The following is a 25,227-nucleotide window of genomic DNA, read 5'->3' as shown; positions in this document are numbered from 1 at the left end:
GGTCCCCTCATCTGCAAGATGGCGGGGACTGAGAGTTGGGCTTCACCTCGCCTCCCCCACCTGAGAGGTGGTGTTGGCAAGGGTGGGCACACCTCCCTTCCTCACTTGTTTTTCCCACTGATTCTCCCACCCAAAGAGATGGTCAGAACTGGTGGGGGCCAGTTGCTGGAAGCAGCAAAGGCCTGGGATAGCTCCCAAAGGCGGCAAGCCTTTGAAGCTTCCCCTTTGTGGACCCTGCCCATCCTGGGGGAGGAGGCTTGTCCCAGGATGTGCTTTCTTTCAGCCCTCCCTCCCCCCCCCCCGAGAGCAGCAGGCTCTCGACCCAGGGCTCCAGAAACATGACTGGTGGTGGCAGCTGGCAAGCAGCCACTCAGCCAGGACACTAGAGTTGGGTCAATTTTTCATTAAATCCCATACTGGCATGAGTGTTGGTTTAATGTGCTGAGAAGTTTGATACCAAACTTCCCAGTTTTCAGTAAAGCCATTATGGTGCTGTGGAGTTCGTAGGGACAATCGCACAGAACAATATACTATTAATGGCATTACTGCACTAACAATGTCGAAGAAGTGGCTTAGGCACTGTAGGGGTACAAGACTCATGCACCTGTACCCTGTAGGAGAGTAGGATCTGCACTTATGTTGCCCCCACTTTTTTTCTGATGTTAACACTGGTTTCTGGCTATAGTCTGGCTGGGTCCCTGCTAATCAGGGCCCCAGTCTCTCTGTTCTCTCTAAACGACTTGGAGTGCATATTAGATGAACTAGTGATTGGATACTGTGGTACCTTATGAGCCCTAGTATATGGTACCTTAGGTAACAAGGGCATAGGTACTTCACAGGCCTACCAGGGGCTGAAGCATGTATTATGTCACCCCTAGGAAGCAGACTAAATCTGACACCACAGGCCTGCTACTGCAGCCTGGGTGAGGTGATGTTAGCACTCCTCACTGAGGTATAGGTTCCCTATATCTCGCTATACACACACATATAAACCTATCAGTCACCCCTAAGGCAGGCCCTATCAATCCTGAGGGCAGGGTGCTTGGTTTACAATGTGAAGGGGGTGCCTCTGCGTGAGCAGGGCCCCTCTGCAGCTGGCAGAGTCTATTCTCTGTGGCTGTTTGTGGATGCGGTTAAACCAGATACTCTTAAGTGCATTATAACCTCCCGGTAAATGCTAACTTTGGAATGACTCCATCAAAACATGTTGTGTTTGGTGTCAAACAACTTGGAATCATACCCCCACACCAGTAACTGGTGTGGGAGTATGATCCCACCCTTCTAGAGGGGATGACATGTACCTACTGTGGTAACACGGTAGAAATCTGAAAGAGCCCTGGCATCACAAAATGGATGCCACCAGCACAGACACTGGGCTGCCCTCCTGCTGCTGACCGAAACTCGCAGTGGAGGAGGCCCAACAATAGGCATCCTGTCACAGGGAGGTGTCACCCCCTTCCAGACAGGATTTAGTGTATTGGGGCTGGGTGGGTGCACTTCTAGAGTGCTTTGAAGTCCTGCACTGGGGGAGCAGTAGGCTCCTCTGTGCGTATGCCAGCTCAAACCGGTGCAGGGGCTACCTGTCCCTGCTCTGGCGCAAAACTGGACAAAGGGAAGTGGGTGTAACCACCCCCTACCCTGACCCTCCCAGAGGAGTGGTCATAGAGCTAGTTACCCTCCCCTACCTTCAGTATAAGATAGGGAAACCTTGCCATTGCAAATCAGATATCCCTGGACGACGCTCTACATGAAGAATCCTGGACCTTCGACTTTCCACTACCTTTGGAAGACTGAAGAATCTCCCTTGGAGTCAAGGAGTGACTCCCCTGCTTGGCAGGCACCAAAAACTCTAATCAATGGTCGCAAACATTCCCGCTACTGCTGGAGTCCGAAGTCCCTGCAGCCCCGGAAGTGGATTTCCTGACTTCTCGACGGCCATTGTGAGTCCCCAGCAAAGCTGTGGCGAGTGGACCCCACGAGTGAGGAGGAACAGAAATACCCGGGTACCGTGCACTATTGTCGAGTGCAACCCCTTCACAACGGTCTATGAACTTGTGCATTGGACCATTTGTGGCCCAAGCCTCCAGCAGGTTGTGCACCGAAAATCAGAGGCCTACCCCGTCCCGAGTGACCGTGAGCTCCTATAAAGCATTTCCTCATGAGGCAACTTTGCGATCCCTTGCCCGTTGGCTTGTGGGTCCCCCGAAGACTTTCTTATCGAACCAAAGGGCTCTCCTGGTTGCTCCCGGCCTGCCCTCACTCACCCTCGCTGGGTGAGTCCCTCAGACCTTGCTGGTCTGCACCGCTGACTTTATTCACTTTTCACAAGACTTGCTGTTGCCAAGGCTTGTTGGCTCCAATCCGGTTGCCGGCACCTCAGTAAGCTGCAGACGTCGTGGGACACTCCGAATCCAGCTGCTGGTCATCGTCGATGCCTCCTGGACCTCGTGAGCGAAGAGTCAACACACCCTTGATCACCAGAAATCACCCAACATCCGTGGGCATCCATCTTCCTGGCCCCGGGTCACTGGCAAGTGACTGTGAACACTGTCCCTTCTGCTTTCAAGTCATCTTCATCTTGAATCCAGCCTTGGATTCTACCGGACACTTCTCCAGTCTTCGCAAGCAGCAAATCTTCTTTGGCTTCCATAGAAAACAGCGACGCGACCCAACACCAACAAACACCTATGCACCCGGCTTCCCTGGGTAAGGTAACTCGTGCACTCCGGTGCCCTAGTGTCTGTTGGCCCTCGAATTACTTACCTTGTAAGTGGCTTGCTTATAGACTTCCTCAAAGTACCCTTAAACTTTAAAAATCCAACCGTGACTTGCTCCATTGAAATCAATCGGGAACCCGCGGCTGTCTTCTCACACTGCACGCGTCTCCCGTTGGTCTTTTACTTACCTGCCTTGGGTGGATTAGTGAAGCCCCAGCGATTCTACAGGCCCTAGGCCTTGTCCCCTTGCAAGTCGACTTTCCTAAACCTCTTTTTTAGTATATGGTCTGGTACGCCCCTAGGGCCCCAGCCATATTTGTGCTTAACGTATTGTGAAACGTTGATATTTGAATGTGTTCCTGACTTCTAATCTCATAAAGAGATTAGTAGAGTGTGTCTAGAAATAAATACATATATATTTGATATATATACCTGTGTGGTATCCTTTCATTTGGTAATTCAAAGAGATTATAAGGTAAAACAAGCTGCTTTACATTCCTCTGAGACTTAGCCTGAAGACTGCTCTCCACAGCTACCACTAGGATAGCTTTCTTTAAAAGATTGTCTTAAACCTATCTACCGTAAGAGTCGAATTGGACTGGTGCAAGGTGGCCACTATAACTAGTGACCAGCATATGCCAGGCCATCTTCTCACATTGGTGGGCAGCGTGTGGGATTCCAGCTTGCCATTGTTTGACCAGAAAATCTCTATTTGAATTACTAACTGAAAACCACTAAAGGTACTCAAGGTACATATAAAAGTCAAGCGTAGTGTCAATTAGTTCTACTGAACTTAGAGCTGTTTGTGAAGGGATAGCACACCCTTGCTACAGCTCAAGCTAGGATCAGTAGGCCACAAACTAGTGTAGGTAGTACAACACTGCACACCACTAGAATGTCTTTAAGGGTTGGAACCAATGGGTCCACCCAGCCTCAGTACATGGACATGACCTTCTTTGACCTGAAGGCCATGTGTGTTGCAAGACACCTGAAGCTAGGACACAGTCCCTCCCCACTAGGCCTGATAGATTTGCTTACAGCAGATGATCTGAGGTTGGCTCTAGGAGCTAACAGATCTGAGTCAGGGAGTGGGTCAATTACAGTATCAAGGTCTGATGATGAAAATCATGATGACCAGGACTCTGTGATTGAAGGGCCAGATCCAGAAGGATCTGAACAGGACAGAGGAATTCTCCCTAAGAGAGCTGACAAAGTAGAAGAGAGGGTTAGGTCCCCTTCAAGGGAATCTGACCACTCATATCACTCTGGAAGAGAATCTGTCCATCAGAGGAGCTCATACTTTCATAGAAGAGAGACCTCCACTGAAAGAATGTACAAACTGCTGCAGTATGAGGAAGCAAGGTTTGCCCTTAAGGCTAAGCAGTTGGCATTAGACAAAGAAGCCTTTGAGCTCCAGAGAGCTTCTAGAAAAGAGGGGTTAGAGCTCCCTGGTGGTAGCAACAGTGTCCCTAGAATCAGAGATTATATTCCAGGTCATAGGAACCTGTCCAAGGTTGTTCCTCCCTACCAGAGTGGGGATGATACCCACAAATGGATAACTGCTATGGAGAGGGCCTGTAAAGTACAACAGGTCCCACAGAAACAGTGGGCAGCAATCATGTGGCTCTCCTTTTCAGATAAAGGTAGAGATAAGCTCCTCACTGTTAGAGAAGAGGATGCTGATGACTATGAAGTCCTGAAGAGTACATTAATAGATGGGTTTGGCTTAACCACTGAACAGTACAGGTTGAAGTTCAGAGACACCCAGAAAGCACAGACTCAGGACTGGACAGACTTTGTAGATTGTGCAACCAAGGCTCTGGAGGGTTGGCTGGTTGGTAGGAGAGTTACAGATTTTAAGGGATTGTATAATCTTATAATGAGAGAACAGATCCTTAATAATTGCCAAAACCAGTTGTTGCATCAATACTTGGTGGACTCTGATCTGACCTCTCCCCAAGAATTGGGAAAGAAGGCAGACAAATGGGTCAGAACCAGGGTGAGGCAGAAACCCAGAACCAAGGGGGTGACACTAAGTAGCAGGATCCTAAAGGCTCTGAGAAAGGTGGGGATAAGGCAAAAGACCAGAAGTCTTCACAAGGGTCCCAAAAATCTGCATCTGGTGGGGATTCACAGTCTACAAAGGGAAAAGGCCAAAAGAAGCCCTGGTGCAAATTCTGTAAACAGAAAGGGCACTGGACGCCTAAGGCAACTGTCCCCCCTAGTGCAGCTACTGGTGGAGGTGGTAATCAGAATAAGGGTGTAGTAGGGTTGACCCTGAGTTCTGATGTGGACTCTGGCCTAGTCAGAGTAACCACACAGGCATTGCTGGTTTGTGAGGGAGACATTGATATGTCCTTCCTAGTGAGCCCCAGTAATCTGGGCAAATACAGACAGCAGCCTGTAATTAATGGCAGACAGGCTTTGGCATTCAGGGACACAGGTGCTAGTGTCACCATGGTGGCAGAGGATCTGGTGGACTCTGAGCAGATCCTCCTGGGTGAAATGTACCAGGTTACAAATGCAAGCAATGTCAGGACCAACCATAGTCTGGCAGTTGTGAATTTCTCCTGGGGAGGGGTAACTGGCCTCAAGAAGGTAGTGGTCAGTGCAGACCTCCCTGTCGAATGTCTATTGGGCAATGATCTGGAGACTTCAGCCTGGTCTGAAATGGAGTTATGGACTCATGCTGAGATGTTGGGCATACCTGCAGAGCTATTTGCTGTGACCAGGTCACAGGCCAAAATGCATAAAGCTGAACAAGCTCTGGATCCTGAAACTATGGACCAGATGCTACCCAAGAGGAGGAGCAGTAGGGTTAAGGCAGTGCCTTCCCCTCTGTCTCAGATCTCTGATTCCCCTCCTGAGGGAGGAGAAGCAGATCCTGAAGAAGGAACTGCCCCAGAGGGACTTGAGCCTGATCAGGTTGAGTTCTTGGGGGCAGGGGGACCTTCCAGGGAAGATCTGAGTAAGGAGCAACATTGCTGCCCCTCTCTTGAACCCCTCAGACAGCAGGCTGCTGCTGAGGCTGCTGGGAGTGCTAGTGGGTCCCATAAAGTTTATAGGGGTGAGGGACTCCTATATTCTGAGACTAGAGATCCTACCCCTGGAGCCACCAGGAGGTTGGTAATACCTCAGAAGTTTAGGGGGTTCCTCTTGACCCTAGCACATGACATCCCATTGGCAGGACACTTGGGCCAAAACAAGACCTGGGACAGGCTTGTCCCACATTTTCATTGGCCACACATGTCAGAGGACACAAAGGAGTTTTGTCACTCCTGTGTCACTTGCCAAGCTAGTGGCAAGTCAGGTGGCACTACAAAGGCCCCCCGGATACCACTACCTGTGGTGGGGTTCCCTTTGAAAGGGTAGGGATTGACATTGTTGGTCCCCTTGACCCTCCAACAGCATCTGGGCACCGGTTTATCCTGGTGGTAGTGGATCATGCCACCAGGTACCCAGAAGCAATTCCCCTCAGGACCACTATAGCCCCTGTAGTGGCAAGAGCCCTCATTGGAGACTTCTCCAGAGTGGGTTTCCCTAAGGAGATTATATCTGACAGAGGTACCAACTTGATGTCAGGGTATCTAAAAGCAATGTGGAAGGAGTGTGGTGTAAATTACTCCCTATCACCCACAATGCAATGGGTTAGTTGAAAGGTTCAACAAAACCCCAAAGGGGATGATAAAGGCCTCCCAGAAAAGCTTAGTCGAAAATGGGACCTTTTACTTCCCTGCCTTCTGTTTGCATACAGGGAGGCCCCACAGAAGGGGGTTGGCTACAGCCCTTTTGAACTTCTGTTTGGGCACCCTGTAAGAGGTCCATTATGTTTGGTGAAGGAGGGCTGGGAGTTACCTCTCAAAACTCCCAAACAGGATGTGATGGACTATGTACTTGGTCTCCGCTCCCGGATGGCTGAATACATGAAGAAGGCAACCAAAAACCTGGAGGCAAGCCAAGAACTACAAAAAGCTTGGCATGACCAAAAGGCTGTACTGACTGTTTATCAGCCAGGAGAGAAAGAGTGGGTGCTGGATCCTGCGGCCCCAGCAGCTCTCCAAGACAAGTGGAGTGGCCCCCATACAATTGTTGAGAAAAAGGGAGAAGTCCCCTACTTGGTGGATCTTGGAACTCCCAGGAGCCCCCTTAGGGTGCTCCATGTCAACAGATTAAAGCCATATGTTGACAGGGCTGAAATGGGCTTGCTCATGGCAACTGATGAGGAACAGGAGGAGGAGAGTGACCCTCTCCCTGACCTGCTCTCACAGAGCCCTGATGATGGGTCAGTAGAAGGTGTTGCTTTGGCAAGCAGCCTCACTGACCATCAGCAAACTGAATGCAGACAAGTTCTGCAACAGTTCAGACATATGTTTAGCCTGACCCCTAGTCAGACTTCCTGGTGCACCCATGAGGTGGACACTGGAGACAGTCTGCCTGTAAAGAGTAAAATCTACAGGCAACCTGACCATGTCAGGGACTGTATCAGGACTGAAGTCCAGAAAATGTTGGAACTAGGTGTGATTGAGCCTTCAGATAGCCCTTGGGCTAGTCCAGTGGTCCTTGTGCCCAAACCTCATACCCTGGGTGGTAAGAAAGAAATGAGGTTTTGTGTTGACTATAGAGGCCTCAATGCAGTCACCTGGACTGATGCCTATCCAATTCCAAGGGCAGATGAACTCATTGATACTTTGACCTCAGCCAAATATCTGAGTACATTTGACCTAACAGCTGGCTACTGGCAATCAAGTTAGCTGTAATGCCAAGGCCAAAATAGCATTTTCAACCCCTGGTGGGCACTATCACTTTGTAGTGATGCCCTTTGGTTTTAAATATGCACCTGCCACTTTTCAGAGGCTGGTGAACAAAGTTCTGACAGATATGGAAACTTATTGCTCAGCTTATCTTGATGATATTGCTGTCTTTAGTTCCACCTGGCAGGATCACCTGGTCCCCCTCAGAAATGTTTTGGAGGCCCTGCAAAAAGCAGGCCTCACTATGAAGGCCACTAAGTGCAAGATAGGGCAGAGTCAGGTTGTGTACCTGGGCCACCTTGTAGGCGGAGGCCAGGTCGAACCTTTGCAGATCAAAATCCAGACCATAATGGAATGGGTAGCTCCAACAACCCAGATACAGGTTAGAGCCTTTTTAGGCCTGACTGGGTACTATAGGAGGTTTGTTAAGGGATATGGATCTATAGTGACCCCCTTAAATGATCTTACCTCTAAGAAAATGCCAAAAAAGGTTCAGTGGGCAGCTAGCTGTCAAAAGGCATTTGATGACCTAAAGCAGGCCATGTGCACTGCCCCCATCTTGCAGAGTCCAGACTACAAAAAGAAGTTCATTGTCCAAACAGATGCTTCAGAGCTGGGTGTGGGAGCTGTACTGTCTCAACTGAATAATGAAGGTCAAGACCAGCCAGTAGCTTTTATAAGCAGAAGGCTGACCCCTAGAGAGAAACGTTGGTCAGCTATAGAGAAGGAGGCCTTTGCTGTGGTGTGGGCCCTGAAAAAGCTGAGGCCATACTTGTTTGGCACTCACTTCATAATTCAGACTGACCACAAGCCCCTCCTATGGCTCAAACAGATGAAAGGTGAAAATCCTAAACTGCTAAGGTGGTCCATTTCCCTACAGGGGATGGACTATACAGTGGAACATAGACCTGGGACCCAACATGCCAATGCAGATGGACTCTCAAGGTATTTCCACTTAGAACACGAAGACTCAACTGGTGAAGGTTAGTTTAGTGTCCCTGCGTTTGGGGGGGGGGGTTGTGTAGGAGAGTAGGATCTGCACTTATGTTGCCCCCACTTTTATTCTGATGTTAACACTGGTTTCTGGCTATAGTCTGGCTGGGTCCCTGCTAATCAGGGCCCCAGTCTCTCTGTTCTCTCTAAACGACTTGGAGTGCATATTAGATGCACTAGTGATTGGATACTGTGGTACCTTATGAGCCCCTAGTATATGGTACCTTAGGTACCAAGGGCATAGGTACTTCACAGGCCTACCAGGGGCTGAAGCATGTATTATGCCACCCCTGGGAAGCAGACTAAATCTGACACTACAGGCCTGCTACTGCAGCCTGGGTGAGGTGGTGTTAGCACTCCTCACTGAGGTATAGGTTCCCTATATCTCACCATACACACACATATAAACCTATCAGTCACCCCTAAGGCAGGCCCTATCAATCCTTAGGGCAGGGTGCTTGCTTTACAATGTGAGGGGGTGCCTCTGCGTGAGCAGGGCCCCTCTGCAGCTGGCAGAGTCTATTCTCTGTGGCTGTTTGTGGATGCGGTTAAACCATATACTCTTAAGTGCATTATAACCTCCCAGTAAATACTAACTTTGGAATGACTGCATCAAAACATGTCGTGTTTGGTGTCAAACAACTTGGAATCAAGAGTATGATCCCACCCTTCTAGAGGGGACGACATGTACCTACTGTGGTAACACGGTAGAAATCTGAAAGAGCCTTGGCATCACAAAATGGATGCCACCAGCACAGACACTGGGCTTCCCTCCTGCCTCTGACCGAAACTCGCAGTGGAGGAGGCCCAACAATAGGCATCCTGTCACAGGGAGGTGTCACCACCATCCAGACAGGATTTAGTTTATTGGGGCTGGGTGGGTGCACTTCTAGAGTGCTTTGAAGTCCTGCACTGGGGGAGCAGTAGGCTCCTCTGTGCATATGCCAGCTCAAACCGGTTCAGGGGCTACCTGTCCCTGCTCTGGCGCGAAACTGCACAAAGGGAAGTGGGTGTAACCACCCCCTACCCTGACCCTCCCAGAGGAGTGGTCATAGAGCTAGTCCCTCCCCTACCTTCAGTATAAGATAGGGAAACCTTGCAATTGCAAATCAGATATCCCTGGATGACGCTCTACAAGAAGAATCCTGGATCTTCGACGTACCACTACCTTTGGAAGACTGAAGAATCTCTCTTGGAGTCAAGGAGTGACTCCCCTGCTTGGCAGGAAAACAAAAACAGGAGTGAACCCGTTATCTCAGTTGAGACGGGGCAATTATAGTAGCAAAAAGACAATGTCTCAACTGGTCAATCATGTAAAGGGACCGTTAGGTTTTAGAATTGATTTAGCGAACAGGAAAAGGAACAAGGGAGACCAAAAGGAGGGTAAATGGTTGTTATTTGTATATAGAAGTACATAGCACAAAAAAATTACAGTAACCATAAGAAACATGTGAGCACTGGGGGTGTAGTATTGAGTGATAAGGCGCAGTGACACAAGTGTGAGGGAGCAACGTGCGGCGGAGCAGGATAAATAAACAATGGGGGTCAAACAAAGTATTTACAAAATGTTAACAATTCTAAATATCATTTCATTGTTAGAGAGTGACCCTTTTCAAAAGCCGCAATTGGCGTTGTAGAGTCGACGGCGTTTCGACCTCGTTAACTTGAGGTCATCATCAGGACTTAGGTTACAATCGATTCAATAGGTACTTCTACAGAGATAAGAAGAAAAGGAAGGAGAATAAATAGTGGGACCAGGAGGAGTGAATACTAATTAGGAACATGGGAAAGGGGTTACCTGGTAATGTAAAGTGAGGAAAATTCACGCTGACTGAATCGAAGGGGAGCTGTGGCGTCAGTACGACAGTAGGAAAATTATTGTAGAAACTCTAAAAGGGAGCAAGGGAGGCGAAAAAGAACCAGTATTTACGAGTAAAAAGGGGGGAGTGGCAGGGGGCAAAAACCAGCAATCGAGGTGCGCATTTGAAGTGTAGCTTACCAATACGGAGGATTGTTGGCTGTTATGTGGAGCGTTGTCGGCGGCGCTCTGAAAAGACAAGGGCGGTCTATGTTATTTACCGAGGAAGGGACTCGGGGGAGGGACGGGGGAGGATCAAGCTTCGGGCGGTTAGAATAGGCAATTGCCAGTCGGCAGCGAGGGCTGAATATGAGCTTACCGGAGTAATGTCGTCCCTGGTATGGAGATGAAGACCGGTGAATAAATTCCGGGTTCAGGAAGAGCTGGGCTCAGTCCGGTAACGGAGGGCCGAATGGACGAGTAAAGCGTCTCTGGTGTTTGACGAAGGGAAGTCAGCTAAACTAAGGACTGGTGGTGTCACGTGCGGGATGGGCGGGTCAGTGCCGAGCCGCGGAGACACGACTGGGGAGTGTGCTGGTGGAGTAGGTACCCCGGGGGGATAGATAAAAGTATGAACGGCTCTAGAAAGATGGCCGACAGTGGAAAATAGAGCGGGCAGTAAAGCTAATCGATCTCTTGTCGATAAAGTTGAGAGTTGTGCAATTAACAAAAAGATCAAAAAGGAAACACAATTGAAGAAAACAATGCAGTAAAGAATTATACAACATGATATTTACATAGAAATTAACAAAAAGGAAGCAGTGTTGAATAAAGCAATACTGGCAGGATTGTGCAACAAGATATTTACATACAAATATATATGGGCATTGTTTGGAACGGAAAGGAACAAGGGAATAAATTACGATGCGTGGCCACAAGGGTTTTGAAACATAGGCATAAATATTGAACTAAGGGGTAGCAATGTTACAAGGTTTAAGGCGTTAGCTCATGAAAGTAACAATGTATTGAGAGGTATGATGACGTACAGGGAATACTGAACTGGTAGAAGGCAAACCAGTATCTATGAATAGGTAATAACTGTGTTCCACTCATCGAGGGAATTCAAACCCTGGGACACAGAATTACACCGAGTAATCCATCTACATTCACATTTATTAAGTAGAAGTTGAAGATTTCCACCGCGAATGGGTAGTAGTGGGCGGTCTATGACTTGCCATGTCATGTCATTCTCGGAGTGATTGTGTTCCCTATAGTGTGATACCAATGGTGCGGTAGTGACATTACACCTGATGCGGCTCTTATGTTGTGAGATACGTTGCTTGATCATTTGTGTAGTCTGACCTATATAGAGTAAGTCACAAGGGCAGCGGATCGCATAGATGACGTTGTTGGTGCGACAATTGTAAAATTGTTTGAGTGGGTAGGTGTGGTCTGGGGTGACAAAAACCTTGGTATTACATGTGAGGTCACAGACATTGCAGTTTTGACATTTAAAGTGGCCTATAACAGGTGGAAGGCCGCACAGGGCAGTTACTGATTGGTCATGTCTTTTCTTAGAGGGCCATGTAATGGCGTAAACCAATTTATCCGAAAGATTGTCGCCCCTTTTGTATGATAGTAAGGGGGGGGTCTGAGAAGTGTGGGAAGGTACGGAGCAAAGTCCAATTTCTTTTGATTATCTTTCCAACCTTGTTGCTAGACGGGCTATAGGTTGAGACAAAAGGTATGCGTGCGTTATTGTGTCTGATAGTGGGGGCCAGGATTACCTCCCTGTGACTGTACCAGGCACGTTTTAGAGCCCTTTTAACCTCTTCAGTGCCCATGACGAGATAGTCTCGTCATGGAGCACGGTTGCGCTGTGCCCATGACAAGACTATCTCGTCACGAACCCCACCCACTAGTGCAACGCCCGGCACAGGAGGGGGAAAGGGCGTGGCACTGAAGGGGTTAACCAAATGTTTGGGATAACCCCTACTGATCAATTTTTCAGAAAGGATCGCAGCCTCCCGGAAATAATCCTTGCGCCATTTGCAATTACGACGGATCCGCAGGAATTGTCCATAAGGTAGTCCATCACGTAGCCACGTGGGTGGTAGCTGGAATACAGAATCAGGGTATTCCGTTCTGTGGGTTTGCGGTATAGGGTAGTGCCAATGGTACCCTCCTCTACGTGTAGAGTGAGGTCTAAGAATGGAAGATAGTTTTGGCGGATGTCTGAAATAAAGTTCAGGTGAGGTTGGGCATTGTTAAGCCAAGAGACAAAGGTGAGTAAGACATCTTGGGTTCCATGCCATAGAAGGAGGATGTCGTCTATGTACCTACGCCATAGCGTGATGTTACTGATGAAGGGGTTCTGGATTGATAAGATGAGTGTCTTTTCCAGGTGGTAAACATAACGAACTGCAAAATTTTGGGCGAAACAGGCACCCATGGAGACTCATTTAGTCTGGAGATAGTAAGTGTCTTTGTACAAAAAGTAATTATTGGTCAAGGCTATGTCTAGGAGTTGGATTATGAAGTCAGTAGGAATGCGTGTGGGTCTCAGTCGTGTCTTCCATTACTTTAAGTCCATCAGTCTGGGGAATGTTGGTATTCAACGATTCAATGTCCAGGCTTGCCATGAGATCTGTCTCTGAGTGAAACGGAAGATCCTCAATGATATTGATCAGGTGGGTACTATCTTTGACGAAGGTATCGGTAAGTGGGACAAAAACCTTGAGGATGGAATCAATGTATTTACCCAATGGTTCGAGGGCAGAGCCGCAACCAGATACTATAGGTCGACCTGGGGGTGTAGAGGCGTTTTTATGAATTTTGGGTAAGGTGTATATCACCGGTGTTCTGGGATGTGGGTTGTTGAGGAAAGCATGTTCCTTCTTATTGATGATACCCTGGTGAAGTGCCTGAGAGGTGATAGTCGAGATTTTGTTCTGAATGGTAATAAGTGGGTCAGACTTGAGCTTGCGGTAGTGTGTGACATTGCTCAACTGGCGAAGGATCTCAATGTCATATTTTTCATGGTCCATCACCACTATACTTTCTTATCGAACCAAAGGGCTCCCCTGGTTGCTCCAGGCCTGCCCTCACTCACCCTCGCTGGGTGATTCCCTCAGACCTTTCTGGCTTGCACCGCTGACTTTATTCACTTTTCACGAGACTTGCTGTTGCCAAGGCTTGTTGGCTCCAATCCGGTTGCCGACACCTCAGTAAGCTGCAGACGTCGTGGGACACTCCGAATCCAGCTGCTGGTCATCGTCGATGCCTCCTGGACCTCGTGAGCGAAGAGTCAAAACACCCTTGATCACCTGAAATCGCCCGACTTCCGTGGGCATCCATCTTCCTGGCCCCGGGTCACTGGCAAGTGACTGTGAACACTGTCCCTTCTGCACTCAGGTCATCTTCATCTTGAATCCAGCCTTGGATTCCACCGGACACTTCTCCAGTCTTCGCAAGCAGCAAATCTTCTTCGGCTTCCATAGAAAACAGCGACGCGACCCGACACCAAAAGACACCTATGCACCCGGCTTCCCTGGGTGAGGTAACTCGTGCACTCCATGCCCTAGTGTGTGTTGGCCCTCAAATTACTTACATTGTAAGTGTCTTACTGGTAGACTTCCTCGAAGTACCCTTAAACTTAGATCTGCTATTTTCCAACATAGAGTCAACAAGGATCCAGGAGATTATCCCTGTATCCTGGACAGATCACTCGCTGGTATCCTTTACTCTCTATCTGCCGGCGTTTGCCACTAAATCCCTTAAAACTACGTGAGGGACAAATAGAGCCTGGAAACTGGTCACTCAGGACCGGTTCCAAGCCCACTTCTCCCCAGACAACCTAGTTACCCGAGACTACCCTCCAACAAATGTAGAAGCTCACCAACTTGAAGCCGAAATCACCAAGACTCTAGATATTTTGGCACCTAAATTTACATCTAAGCCCAGAAACAAGTCTTCATCCGAAAAATGGTATTCACAGGAGCTTAAGACACTGAAAAGGAAGTGCAAAGCACTAGAACACAACTGGAGAATGTCAAAACTGGAAACTGATAGGATTAGTTATAGGTTCGAGTTAAGGACCTACAACAACTCCATTAAAACAGCAAAAAAACTACTTCTCTACCCGGATAAAAGACAACTGCAACTCGGCTAAGGAGTTGTGGGGAAACTTTGCAAACCATCCAGCCTGTCTCAAACCCTGCCTCCCTCGGAGGAAAACTGTGAAAAGATCAATGCATTTTTTCTCAACAAGATCAGCGCAATCTATTCATCATTCTCCAATGACTCTTCCCAATTTAAAACCCACTGGGAACATCTACCCCCATATCCAGCTAGCATGATACATATGGGCTATTTCGTTCCCCTTACTGAACCAGAGGTTGAAAAAACCATGCTGGAAGTAAAATCAGGATCCCCTTTAGATCCGTGTCCCCACTACATATTCACCCAGATCACCCCGATAATATGCCCCTATGTCACTCACATCCTTAATAGATCGCTGGACTCAATAGTATTCCCAGAAATATGGAAACAGGCTGTAGTGACCCCCCTGTTGAAGAAAGCCGGAACAAATGTCCTTAACCCTGAAAACTATCCACCCATCTCCCAGCTCCCATATCTATCTAAGGTTCTCGAAAAACTGGTAAATAAACAACTAGCCAATTACCTGGAGACCAACGAACTGTTAGATTGTTCTCAAACCGGCTTCAGAGCGGCCAACAGCACAGAGGCCACTCTCTTGGCAGTCCTCGACAATATAAGATCGTCAACGGATCAAGGCAAGGCTGTTGCCTTTATCCTACTGGACCTGTCGGCGGCGTTCGACACGGTCTCACATGACCTCCTGCTGGAAATTCTTTATAAAAAGGGTATCCATGCCAAAGCCCTCCAATGGTTCAACTCCTTCCTGAAGAACAGAACCCAGGTGGTACAACTGGGTCAGTTCTTCTCGGGGGAAAAAAACATCAGCTGTGGTGTCCCCCAGGGTGCCTCCCTGAGCCCGACACTCTTCAATGCCTATGTTTCATCTCTGGCACTGATAAGCAGGAAATGGGGACTTGGTATCTGCTCCTATGCAGACGACACACAGCTGATGATTACCATGGAGGATAGACACGAGGATACCAAGGTCAAGCTAAACAATTGCCTTCCGGAAATGGCAATATGGATGACCAAACACTGCCTTAAGCTTAACACATGGAAATCAGAAATACTGCTTTTTGGTGGAGCACACCTAATTTGGGATCCAACCTGGTGGCCACAATCCTTGGGCGAGGCCCCAGCACCTAAACAGCGCGCAAAAAACTTAGGTATAACCATTGACAACACTTTGTCCATGCAGGACCACGTGCGGGCTCTGTGTGGAAGAGGCTTCGCTATCCTAAAACTCCTAAAAAGGCTTTTCCCTTGGATCCCCCTTGAGTGTAGGAGGACGGTCACTCAGGCATTACTCACTAGTAAATTGGACTATGGCAATGCCTTGTTTGTTGGCATGGCAGAATACCTTTTCTCACGCCTACAGGTGTTGCAAAACGCGGCTGCTAGGCTTGTCTGTAATAAAGGTAGACTCAGCTCTGAGTCTGTATGCTTGAAAGAACTTCACTGGCTTCCCATGCGCCAAAGAGCAAGATTCAAACTGTTGAGCCATGCATACAAAGCACTGCATAATGTCGGACCTAAAATCCTCCAGAACAAAATTGATTTCTACATTCCTACAAGAAGTTTGAGGTCTAGACACCAAGCATTAGCTAGACCCAAGCGTATAAAGAAAGTCAGAGCCGGCGGCCGGTCATTCTCACATCTAGCAGCCAAACACTGGAATGAACTCCCTCTCTACCTACGTCTCTCCGAAGATTATGCTTCATTCAGGAAACAGCTAAAAACGCACCTCTTCCCAGGGTCTTAGGCACAAGTAGTTGACGACCCCCAACACAACTTTCCGCATGCCCCCGCTAAACAGCGCCGTGATATCTAGTAGGATGAATGTTGCACTTTACAAATACAAATACAAATACTTTAAAAATCCAACCGCGACTTGCTCCATTGAAATCAATAGGAAACCCGCGGCTGTGTTCTCACACTGCACGCGTCTCCCGTGGGTCTTCTACTTATCTGCCTTGGGTGGATTAGTGAAGCCCCAGCGATTCTACAGGCCCTAGGCCTTGTCCCCTTGCAAGTCGACTTTCCTAAACCTCTTTTTTAGTATATGGTCTGGTACGCCCCTAGGGCCCCAGCCATATTTGTGCTTAACTTATTGTAAAACGTTGATATTTGAATGTGTTCCTGACTTCTAATCTCATAAAGAGATTAGTAGAGTGCGTCTAGAAATAAATACATATATATTTGATATATATACCTGTGTGGTGTCCTTTCATTTGGTAATTCAAGAGATTATAAGGTAAAACAAGCTGCTTTACATTCCTCTGAGACTTAGCCTGAAGGCTGCTCTCCACAGCTACCACTAGGATAGCTTTCTTTAAAAGCTTGTCTTAAACCTATCTACCATAAGAGTCGAATTGGACTGGTGCAAGGTGGCCACTATAACTAGTGACCAGCAAATGCCAGGCCAACTTCTCACATACCCTCACCACTGTTATAGTGCACCCAGCTAGAGGTGTGGCTTACCTATGCCAGGGCAGTGATTGTAGGCATGGCACACAGGAATGTGTGCCATGTAGACTCTTCACTTTGTTCTGCACCAAAACACGCAGGTGCACCCAGGTGAACCCAGGGCACACTCAGTCAAAGTACATCAACAGTTTGGAAAAAAGTGGGAGCAGCCATGCAAAAAGAGGGCACTTTCTAACAGATACCAAACACTATAACATGTACGAGACGTTATGTTTGGTAATTCCCTCAAATACATGTTGTGCAAGCTTGTTAGATAGCAAAAAAGTACATGAACTTATTGTAGACTAGTAATGAATAAAATGCAATCTCACTTGGTGTATCACTAAAAGGTATCCCGTCTAAAGTTGGAATTTAAGATATACTAACTTGCTAAAGGATGAGTTCATAGTTCTGCTGCCTGTATAGAAACCAGAAATGGATATGCGGAGGGCAGGCCGTATATGTAAATATAGTAATAGGCAGAGCCCCCAGTCCAGGACATGTGACATGATCTCCTGCCCAGTTACGTCTTCATAGCCGACGGAATTTGACGCAATATGGTGGAGGTCTTTTCTATAATGTGAAATAATACAACAGTGATGACCTTTAGAAATTAATAAAGTATGACAAATACAGCGTGTAAGAAAATGCCTCTTTTTGCATCATCACCCCCAAGTTTTGGCTTTACGCTGCTGGTGTTTAAACTCTGAAGGTGCACTGAGTCCTGACAAACAAGTCTCATTGCCAGGGCTCCTACCCTTTAAAGTGTATGTCTGATTGGTTTACTCACAATTGGCATTAGCTAAATAACATATAAGTCCCTAGTGTATGGGTCCAAGGGTACCCATGACCCGTAAGTTAAAGTGTCTCTCATGGACTGCAGCACTCATTCTGCCACCGCAAGTAAGACAAAGCAAACTGTACCTCCCAGTCTGCCATTGTGGGCTGGCAGAGCAGTTTTTGACTGCTAACGCAACATTCAAGTAATGGCAAAGCGCAAACCTTCCTTTTGAATGTACATAGGTTGCCCCTAAGTAGAGCCCTGGAGGCTATTAAGAACTTCGGCATGTATTTCTTAACGTTAATTGTTCTGGCAGTAAAAAACTCTGCATTGTTGTTTTTACTGTGGAAAGGTTAGAAACCCCATCGGTGAGTGTAGAGTTACACACTGGACACTCAGTAGTGCTAACTTCTGAATGGGATGGCTAAGTATGATACTTCAAGGTACCAAAGGATTTGTTGCATTAAACCCAACATGATAATCAAATCGAATTTAATGTAACTTTTGCCCATGTGGCAACCTTAGTAAGTAGCCATGTTTGTTGCCCAAAGTTTTCCAGTGACCATTTAAGGTTGCTGGCCACAAGACAGCCTTCTGCCCTTCTGGGGGAGGTGTGAATGACTCCTAGGAAGGAGCGCAAAGGGACTCCTGTTGGAAGAGGTCAAGAAGGGTGTGATCCCAAAGACACACCTCAAAAGTTGAAGCCAACTTTAAGGGCAAAACGATGGACATGCACGAGAGGGACTGCTCTTTTGTTCTTGCAGACAAGTCGGCGTTGGGGACAGAGAGGGAAAAGCAGTTGCCAAACCATTTTGGCATGGGCGTGTAGCCCCCAGGTAGCGAAACCTCTGGGGTTGGCTAGGGAGCTCCACACCACCAGGAAAAACGGTTCTGCCGTCTTGGGAGTGGGCAACATTGTATAGTCTAGGCTAGCTAGATGCCACACTTCACAGGAACTTGTCACTAGGTGGGTGGGGACTTGGTAGCCTATTGGCTAGTACCTGCCACATCCCACAATGGTGGGGGTTGGCGGGAAACTCTGCTCCGCTGGCAGAGTTTTCAGAGTTTTGCCGCTCCACTTGGAGAACAGGGTTTGGCAAAAACTCTGCCAACCACCCAGTGGTGGCTGCTCCCATTGCAAAGTGGTGAGGAGGGGGTGAGGGGAAATACACAAGAAAAGCACTAAAGACAATTAAAAAATATAAAATTGTACTTACCTGCCTCTCCCGCGGCCACCGCCTTGCTCCCCTCTCCCGATTTTCGCCTCCCAGACTTCCACGAACTGCTGCACACTGTGCAGGCTCCCAGATGCCAATCCCAGTGCTGCTCTCATGCTGGTAATACTATTCCTAGTTTGGGAGAAGCATTGAAATTGGTCTCAGTGGCCTGGTTTGCTGTTCAGACAGTGCCTGGAAGTCAGTGCTGTTTCCCCAACACGGCTCGGGTTGTAGAAACTTAAGTGCGCATGTCTGTTTGGCCGGCCTAAGACGGCTGGCCAAAATGACATGCGCACCTACAAGTACACATACCACTCCTCCTCCTAGTCCCTGCCCTGTTAAGGATTGCCTGGCCCGCACCACTTTAGACTTGCTTCAGCTGTCAGACAGAGAAAAATAAAGTGATGATAACATTGTTTTATTATAATTTTATTTTTCTTCTGCTGGCTTTTAGCAGGGGGCGACGCTCCTCTGCCATTATGGAGCAGCCACAGCTGCAACCACCATGTGACGGAGTTTACCAGAGCCCACCCTTAAAACCTTTCTTTCAGGTGAGAGCGGCACGCACCTTCGTTGTGTTCCTGGTCACAGATTTGAGATGGAAGGTTTCTGCGAGTCTGTGGATGCTTCTGTCAAGTGCAAGCTGTGCACGTGGGTGCTTGAGGAACACCTACCCAAACCACATGGGCACATATTTTGTGGCAGAAGTCTGCAGGTGTGGGTGGTTAAGGACAAAGAGACAGCGTGGGTGTACAGGGGTTCTCCGCATTAAAAATATACTTATCTCTGCATTCTGTTTCTCTCCCTCGCATTGCATATTTACAAAGTCAGATTGATAAAGTAGTGCAATGTGCAAGACAAGGTATTTACACAATTTCACGAAACGAATTGCCTTTTCAAGCCTTGCTTTCCTTTCCCATAGGATGCTAATGGCTTTACTCACACTTCCGATGGAGACTGCAACAAAAAAACAAAAACAGAAACTACACATCTATGGTACATAGTTTAGTGTTTTAAAATGCATGGCATGCTGGTATAGTGGAAGGAGGAGCAGGAGATTGTGGCGGTGGCAGCCTCTGCAGCTGGAGTTGGAGGCCTCCTTCACCCCCCTCTCCGGGGTCAGTGAGTGCTGTGCTTGATCCAGATATGAAGCCAGAGGTCATGGGCAGTGAAGATACTGGGCCCAAGGCAGGCATAGAGATTACTGGAGTGGGGGACAAGCTATCTCCCGACACCGTATCCCCTACTCCGGAACACCCGGAGCCTGAAATCCTACACACCGTGCTGGAGTTTCTCAAGAAGAGCATCCTATGAGATATATTATCAAGCACGGCGTTAAAACTATCGCCGTTTTAGCGGCAGAAAACTGCAGCTAAAGTGGCAATAATGGGCTTGATAATATGCCGCAGAGAATTCCAATAGAATCCAATGTTGACACCAGAACCTGGGCTTCTATGGGGATTCTCAAGGGCAAATTATCAAGCCCATTATCGCTGCTTTAGTGGCGGTTTTCTTGTCCCTCTAGTACTAGTATCGTTTCCAAGTGGTTTACATAGAACATAAAAAGAAAGGAGCTAAAATGCACGCTTGTTGTACACCCCACTTTAATTTGTGCACAATTGTTCCCTTTGTCATGGATAACTGATGCTGACAAATCCATGTGGAAGGCACATTAAAAGTAACTGATAATTGGAATCTACACCTACAGAAAACATATTTTTCCAAAGTTTATCTTGCCAAGCTAATGTCCATATATATTTTAACAATCGTGCTTAGGCATTGGTCAAGCGTCCCTTGTCCTGGCCTGGTATTGTACCGCAAGTCTGAGATAATGTGGTTATCCTTTGCTCATTAGGTTAGCCTATTTAATATGATTAAAAAAATGAAACAGGCTTTTAGCAACAAGTGTTGTTTTTATTTTACGTCTTAAATGCAAGCACTATTGTCCACTGTGACCAGGACGATGGAATAAAATGTCTAACAGCAGCATTGATGGTTAAGGTGAGCAATGGGGCCAAAGGGTAATGTCTGATTTATACAATTCTGAAGGTACCCCATCAGAACCTGGGACTTTATGCTTAGGAGTCGAAAGTATTGTATTGATGACTTCCTTCAATGGGAAACAAATTTTAGATAACTCCTAAAAGCATGAGACAGCTCATTGTTGGAACAGCAGGGCTCTGAAAGCCATATATCCCTTCAAATTGACGTAGCCCGGTGTCTGGTAAAATGTGGGAACACAGGGATACTCTAGCTGGATGTGTCAAAAGTGGGCGGATGACAATCTCCCAAATAATTGAGCTGTGTCTAAGGTTTCTTGCATGTAATAACATATCCCAATCTGCTTCTAGCAGGGCCAATTCCCCTCTTTTAATACTTGCTTGTATCTTTTTCGGAGGGCGCCTAATTGAAATCTATCCTTTGGGATTTAAAAAAAGTCTTAATCAATTCTTCAAGGGTCCTAGAACATATATGATCAAACCACCTACAATCACTCATTGTGTTTGGTTGTCCAAATATAGTCTAGGTTTTTTTTTTCATTGTTACAGATCATTGGAAAAGAAAATGGAATCATTTAGGATGTGGATAACTCATCCAAACAAACAGAAGTGTCAGACAGTAAGTAACTATTTGTGTAAAATATGTTTGATTATACTTTAGCCCACTTTAGCCTACGGCGCTAATCAGAGAGCGCCTCCGCTCTTCTCAGTGGTTTTTTTGCAGAATTAGGTTCATTGCTTTATTGTGAATGAAGCTTTAAGTTGTGCTGAATGGTGTTTAGTGATTCCACTTTGCATAAAATGTTCAAGGTGTAGCGCACTGTTAGAAGCACTCACTAAAAGGTTATCATAACTTGAACAGTTGTTTCTTCAAAGATGTAAATTTAAATTATCCAATGACACCAGAATTGTATTTGTGTGAGACTGCTCTCTAATGGTCCAAAAGAGATCTCAGAGAGTGCACATGTTGCGAATTTCCACTGCGAAGAGGTCAAATGATGAAACTGAACATTCAACAAGCGACATGACTTTAGGAAGGATAGCACAACAGCTGCCAAGTTGGGTGGATCCATTTGAATCTGTGAGACTCTACAATTTAAAGGTAGGGGCACCAGACTAACTAACTGCCTTTAGATCTTTCAGAGGCTGTGGGAAAAACAGGACTAAATATTGAATAAAAACCATCCGAAAAAAACAAAATTGGAATCATCCCATTTCAACCCAGATGACTTCAGGCCACTCTTTATAGTTTACCTTTCGACAGGTCTGCTATCTTCCAACTCAAAATGTCAAGAGTATTAAATGTTGTGTTTCTTTGTGTTAATACTAAGACTAATGGATGCACATGCATTAAAGGTAGGATCAAGACAATTGTCATTTTCTAGAGTATATTCAGTCTGAAAGCTGTTTTTGCTGTATATTAAGATAGTCAACCGATGGTGCCCACAATAGAAAGATCAGAAATAGATAAAGTAGGAACACCCTGCCGTAAATGTGGCTTATAAAGAGAGCCTGGGAAATACCTGAATTCTAGATGGTATGAAGTAAAGGAGAGACAGTTGTGACGTTATCCGTCCAGCCAAATTAGGCTGGTGAACATTTACCACTATCCAATCATCCTCAATTGTCTTTGGTTCCATGACAATCCAGGCAACATGCCTAACCATTTTTATATGTAGAAATAAAAATGTTCCACCCCCAGTTTACTTACCAACCCAATGCAGTATTTTATTTCTGAAATGGGAAAGGTTTTCAGAGTTCCTTTCTTTAAGCATGGGAACATTAGCCAGAATTACAAAAAAAGGTGTTGTCTTAGGTGGCATATTAAGAGATATGGTGGGTTTTATAGGTGGAAGATTTCCTGAAAAGTGACAATACCTTTCTCGGTACACCTAAGGCCAGCAGAATAGAGTTGCAAGGAATCGCGGACAGTAGATACAGGAAGGTTACTGCAACCTGGTGGTGATTTTTTTTTGCCAATCTGCTACTTTGGTGGACTCCTGCCCTACCCAATCTTCCAGTCATATTTACAAAGTATAAAAGAAGGACCTGATCCTGATAGCAACCTATGCTCTGGTGGGTTTGAAGAGCCTAGCTTAGGATCAGGGGTAAGCATGTAAGCAAAGATGGATTTGGTCACAACATTAACCTTAACAGAAATGGACAAACCAGAAATAGTTTGTTCAAGGCATGTGTGCTGTAGATGCACATGCTTTGTATACTCCTGCCATCTAGTATTGGGTCTGGATGTTTGCAAGTTGTTTTTCGTCAAAGAAGTATTTGCACTCATGAGGTAAGGTGTCTCCTCCTTTCAGTGACAGTGCGCATGGGCATAAACTCCATTGTTCGATTTTTGTCAGCCATCGGGTTCGAACGTGTATTGCTGCACTCCGGTTCTAAACCGTCGTTTGGGTTCTTCTCAGTGCACAATCCACTCAACCCTCAATAGTATTGTTTCCGTACACATATCCTTGGTCTCCACGTATCGAATCGCTCAACAAATTTTCCAATTTTCTATCGAAAATCTTGTGAGAGGCCAAGCTGCGTCGGGCCAGCCTTCTGCCGATGGAACGGACTCCATTCCAATTCGGTCCGGGGTGCCACGCCAAGTACCCTCGCACTGACCAACATCAAGTTTGTAACCTGTGTCTCTCTCCGGAGCACAAGGAGGAAGACTGTGACACTTGTAAATCGTTTCAATCCAAGAAGAATCTATGCAATCATTGGACTCGACGACAGGAGATGCAACGTCAAAGCTTCCAACACACTCCGGATATCTTCGGAGAAGAATCCGAGCAAGAGGAGATCCAAGTGTTCGCTGCAGGGGAAGAAGAGGCCTTATCCATTCCAGAGTCCGATTCCAAGCTCAAGATCAATCTGGAGTCCGAAAATCTGCCTCTGGGACAAGGTGGCGTGAGTACCAAAGACCCCTTTCCCCCTAAATCCTCTTCAAAAACACATAAGGCTACGGCACCACCTCTGCCTTCTGGGCAAGTTCGGCACCGAGACAATGTTGACGACACCCCACCTCTCGGCACGGCACTGAAACAAACCGTCAAGCCGTCTGGCTCAGGACCGAGTCGACCAAAACTTCGTTGGGATCCAAAACCATCAGGCTCGAGCAGGCGGAGCCGAAATCCTCTGCTCCGAAACAAAAGAATGCTTCGGAGCCGAAATCCTCTGTTTTTAAACAAAAACAAGCTGCGGAGTCTAAACCTAAAGACAGTGTCTCGAGCCTCTGGAACCAATTTTATATGTTCTTAAGGCCAAATTGAATCCTAACCAGAAAATAATTTATATTCATCCATATACTGGACACATTTCTGCTAAGACCCCAGCATAACACAAGCTTCCTTTAGAGGACACTCCCAAAATCACTCTAAAGAAGAAGGAGGACATGGCTACCAGCTTTGTTTATCCTCACCCACAACCCTCTCCTCCTCCACCATCTTCTCCACAATTAATTGAAGGTCCCTTGCATATAACACCTCATGGATCTCCATATACAGATCCAGATAGAGATCATGAAGATGATGATACTCATTTGCCTGTAGACCCATGGAATGACTACACCATTGACCCTCCAGTAGACAATGACCCAGAACTTTATCCTGCAAAGCCATCACCACCAGATGATAGCATGGCTTACCAACACCTCATTTCTAGAGCATCAGAGTATCACAGAGTGACCTTACATAAAGAGACACTAGAAGATGAATTTTTATTTGAAACACTCAAATCCACGGACAGGTCAAGTCAAACACTCCCTATGCTTAAAGGCATGATGAGGCATGCAGATGATATCTTTGAAGACCCTGTCCGAGCACGCATTTTAACTCCAAGGGTAGGTAAAAAATATAAACCTTCACCATCAGATCCTGTATTTTTTAAAGGATAATTACCTCTCGATTCGGTAGTAGTGTCCAATGCTCGCAAAATAGCTAATTCACAAACTTCTGGGGATGCACCCCCCCCACCCCCAGACAAGGAATCTAAACTTATAGATGCCTCAGGAAAACGTGTAGCTGTTCAAGTTGCTAAACACTGGTGCATCGCAAACACACTGGGCCTACTAGTTAGATACAACAGGGCACACTGGGATGAGATGGAGCAACTCCTCCAATATCTACCAGATGAACACAAAAATAAAGCACAGCAGTTAGTTGAAGAAGGGAAACTCATCTCCTCAATAAGATGTGCCTCAGACGCAGCTGACACTGCAGCTAGAAAGATCAATACCAGAATTCTTCTTAGAAGGCATGCATGGCTTAGAATCTCGGAGTTTGAGCTGGAAGTTCAACAGTCCATTTTGAACACTCTCTTTGATAAGGAAGACCTGTTTG

At 46.7% G+C, this 25,227-nt stretch overlaps 1 protein-coding gene across 2 annotated transcripts in view; it reads left to right on the top strand.

Moving 5' to 3' along the window:
* Positions 1 to 25,227, top strand: part of LOC146830170 (uncharacterized) — a 356,937-nt gene that overhangs the window by 211,669 nt on the left and 120,041 nt on the right. For both annotated transcript variants that reach the window (XM_085604414.1, XM_085604413.1), the window contains one exon: positions 21,434 to 21,503. In XM_085604414.1, the coding sequence (XP_085460540.1) occupies positions 21,434 to 21,503 (70 nt within the window). The remainder of the gene's footprint in view (positions 1 to 21,433; positions 21,504 to 25,227) is intronic.

The sequence above is a fragment of the Triturus cristatus genome, chromosome 5_1, assembly GCF_964204655.1.
Source record: "Triturus cristatus chromosome 5_1, aTriCri1.1, whole genome shotgun sequence".
NCBI lineage: Eukaryota > Metazoa > Chordata > Amphibia > Caudata > Salamandridae > Triturus > Triturus cristatus.
Note: the sequence above shows the minus strand (reverse complement) of the source record. Positions and strands in the feature narration are given on the sequence as shown.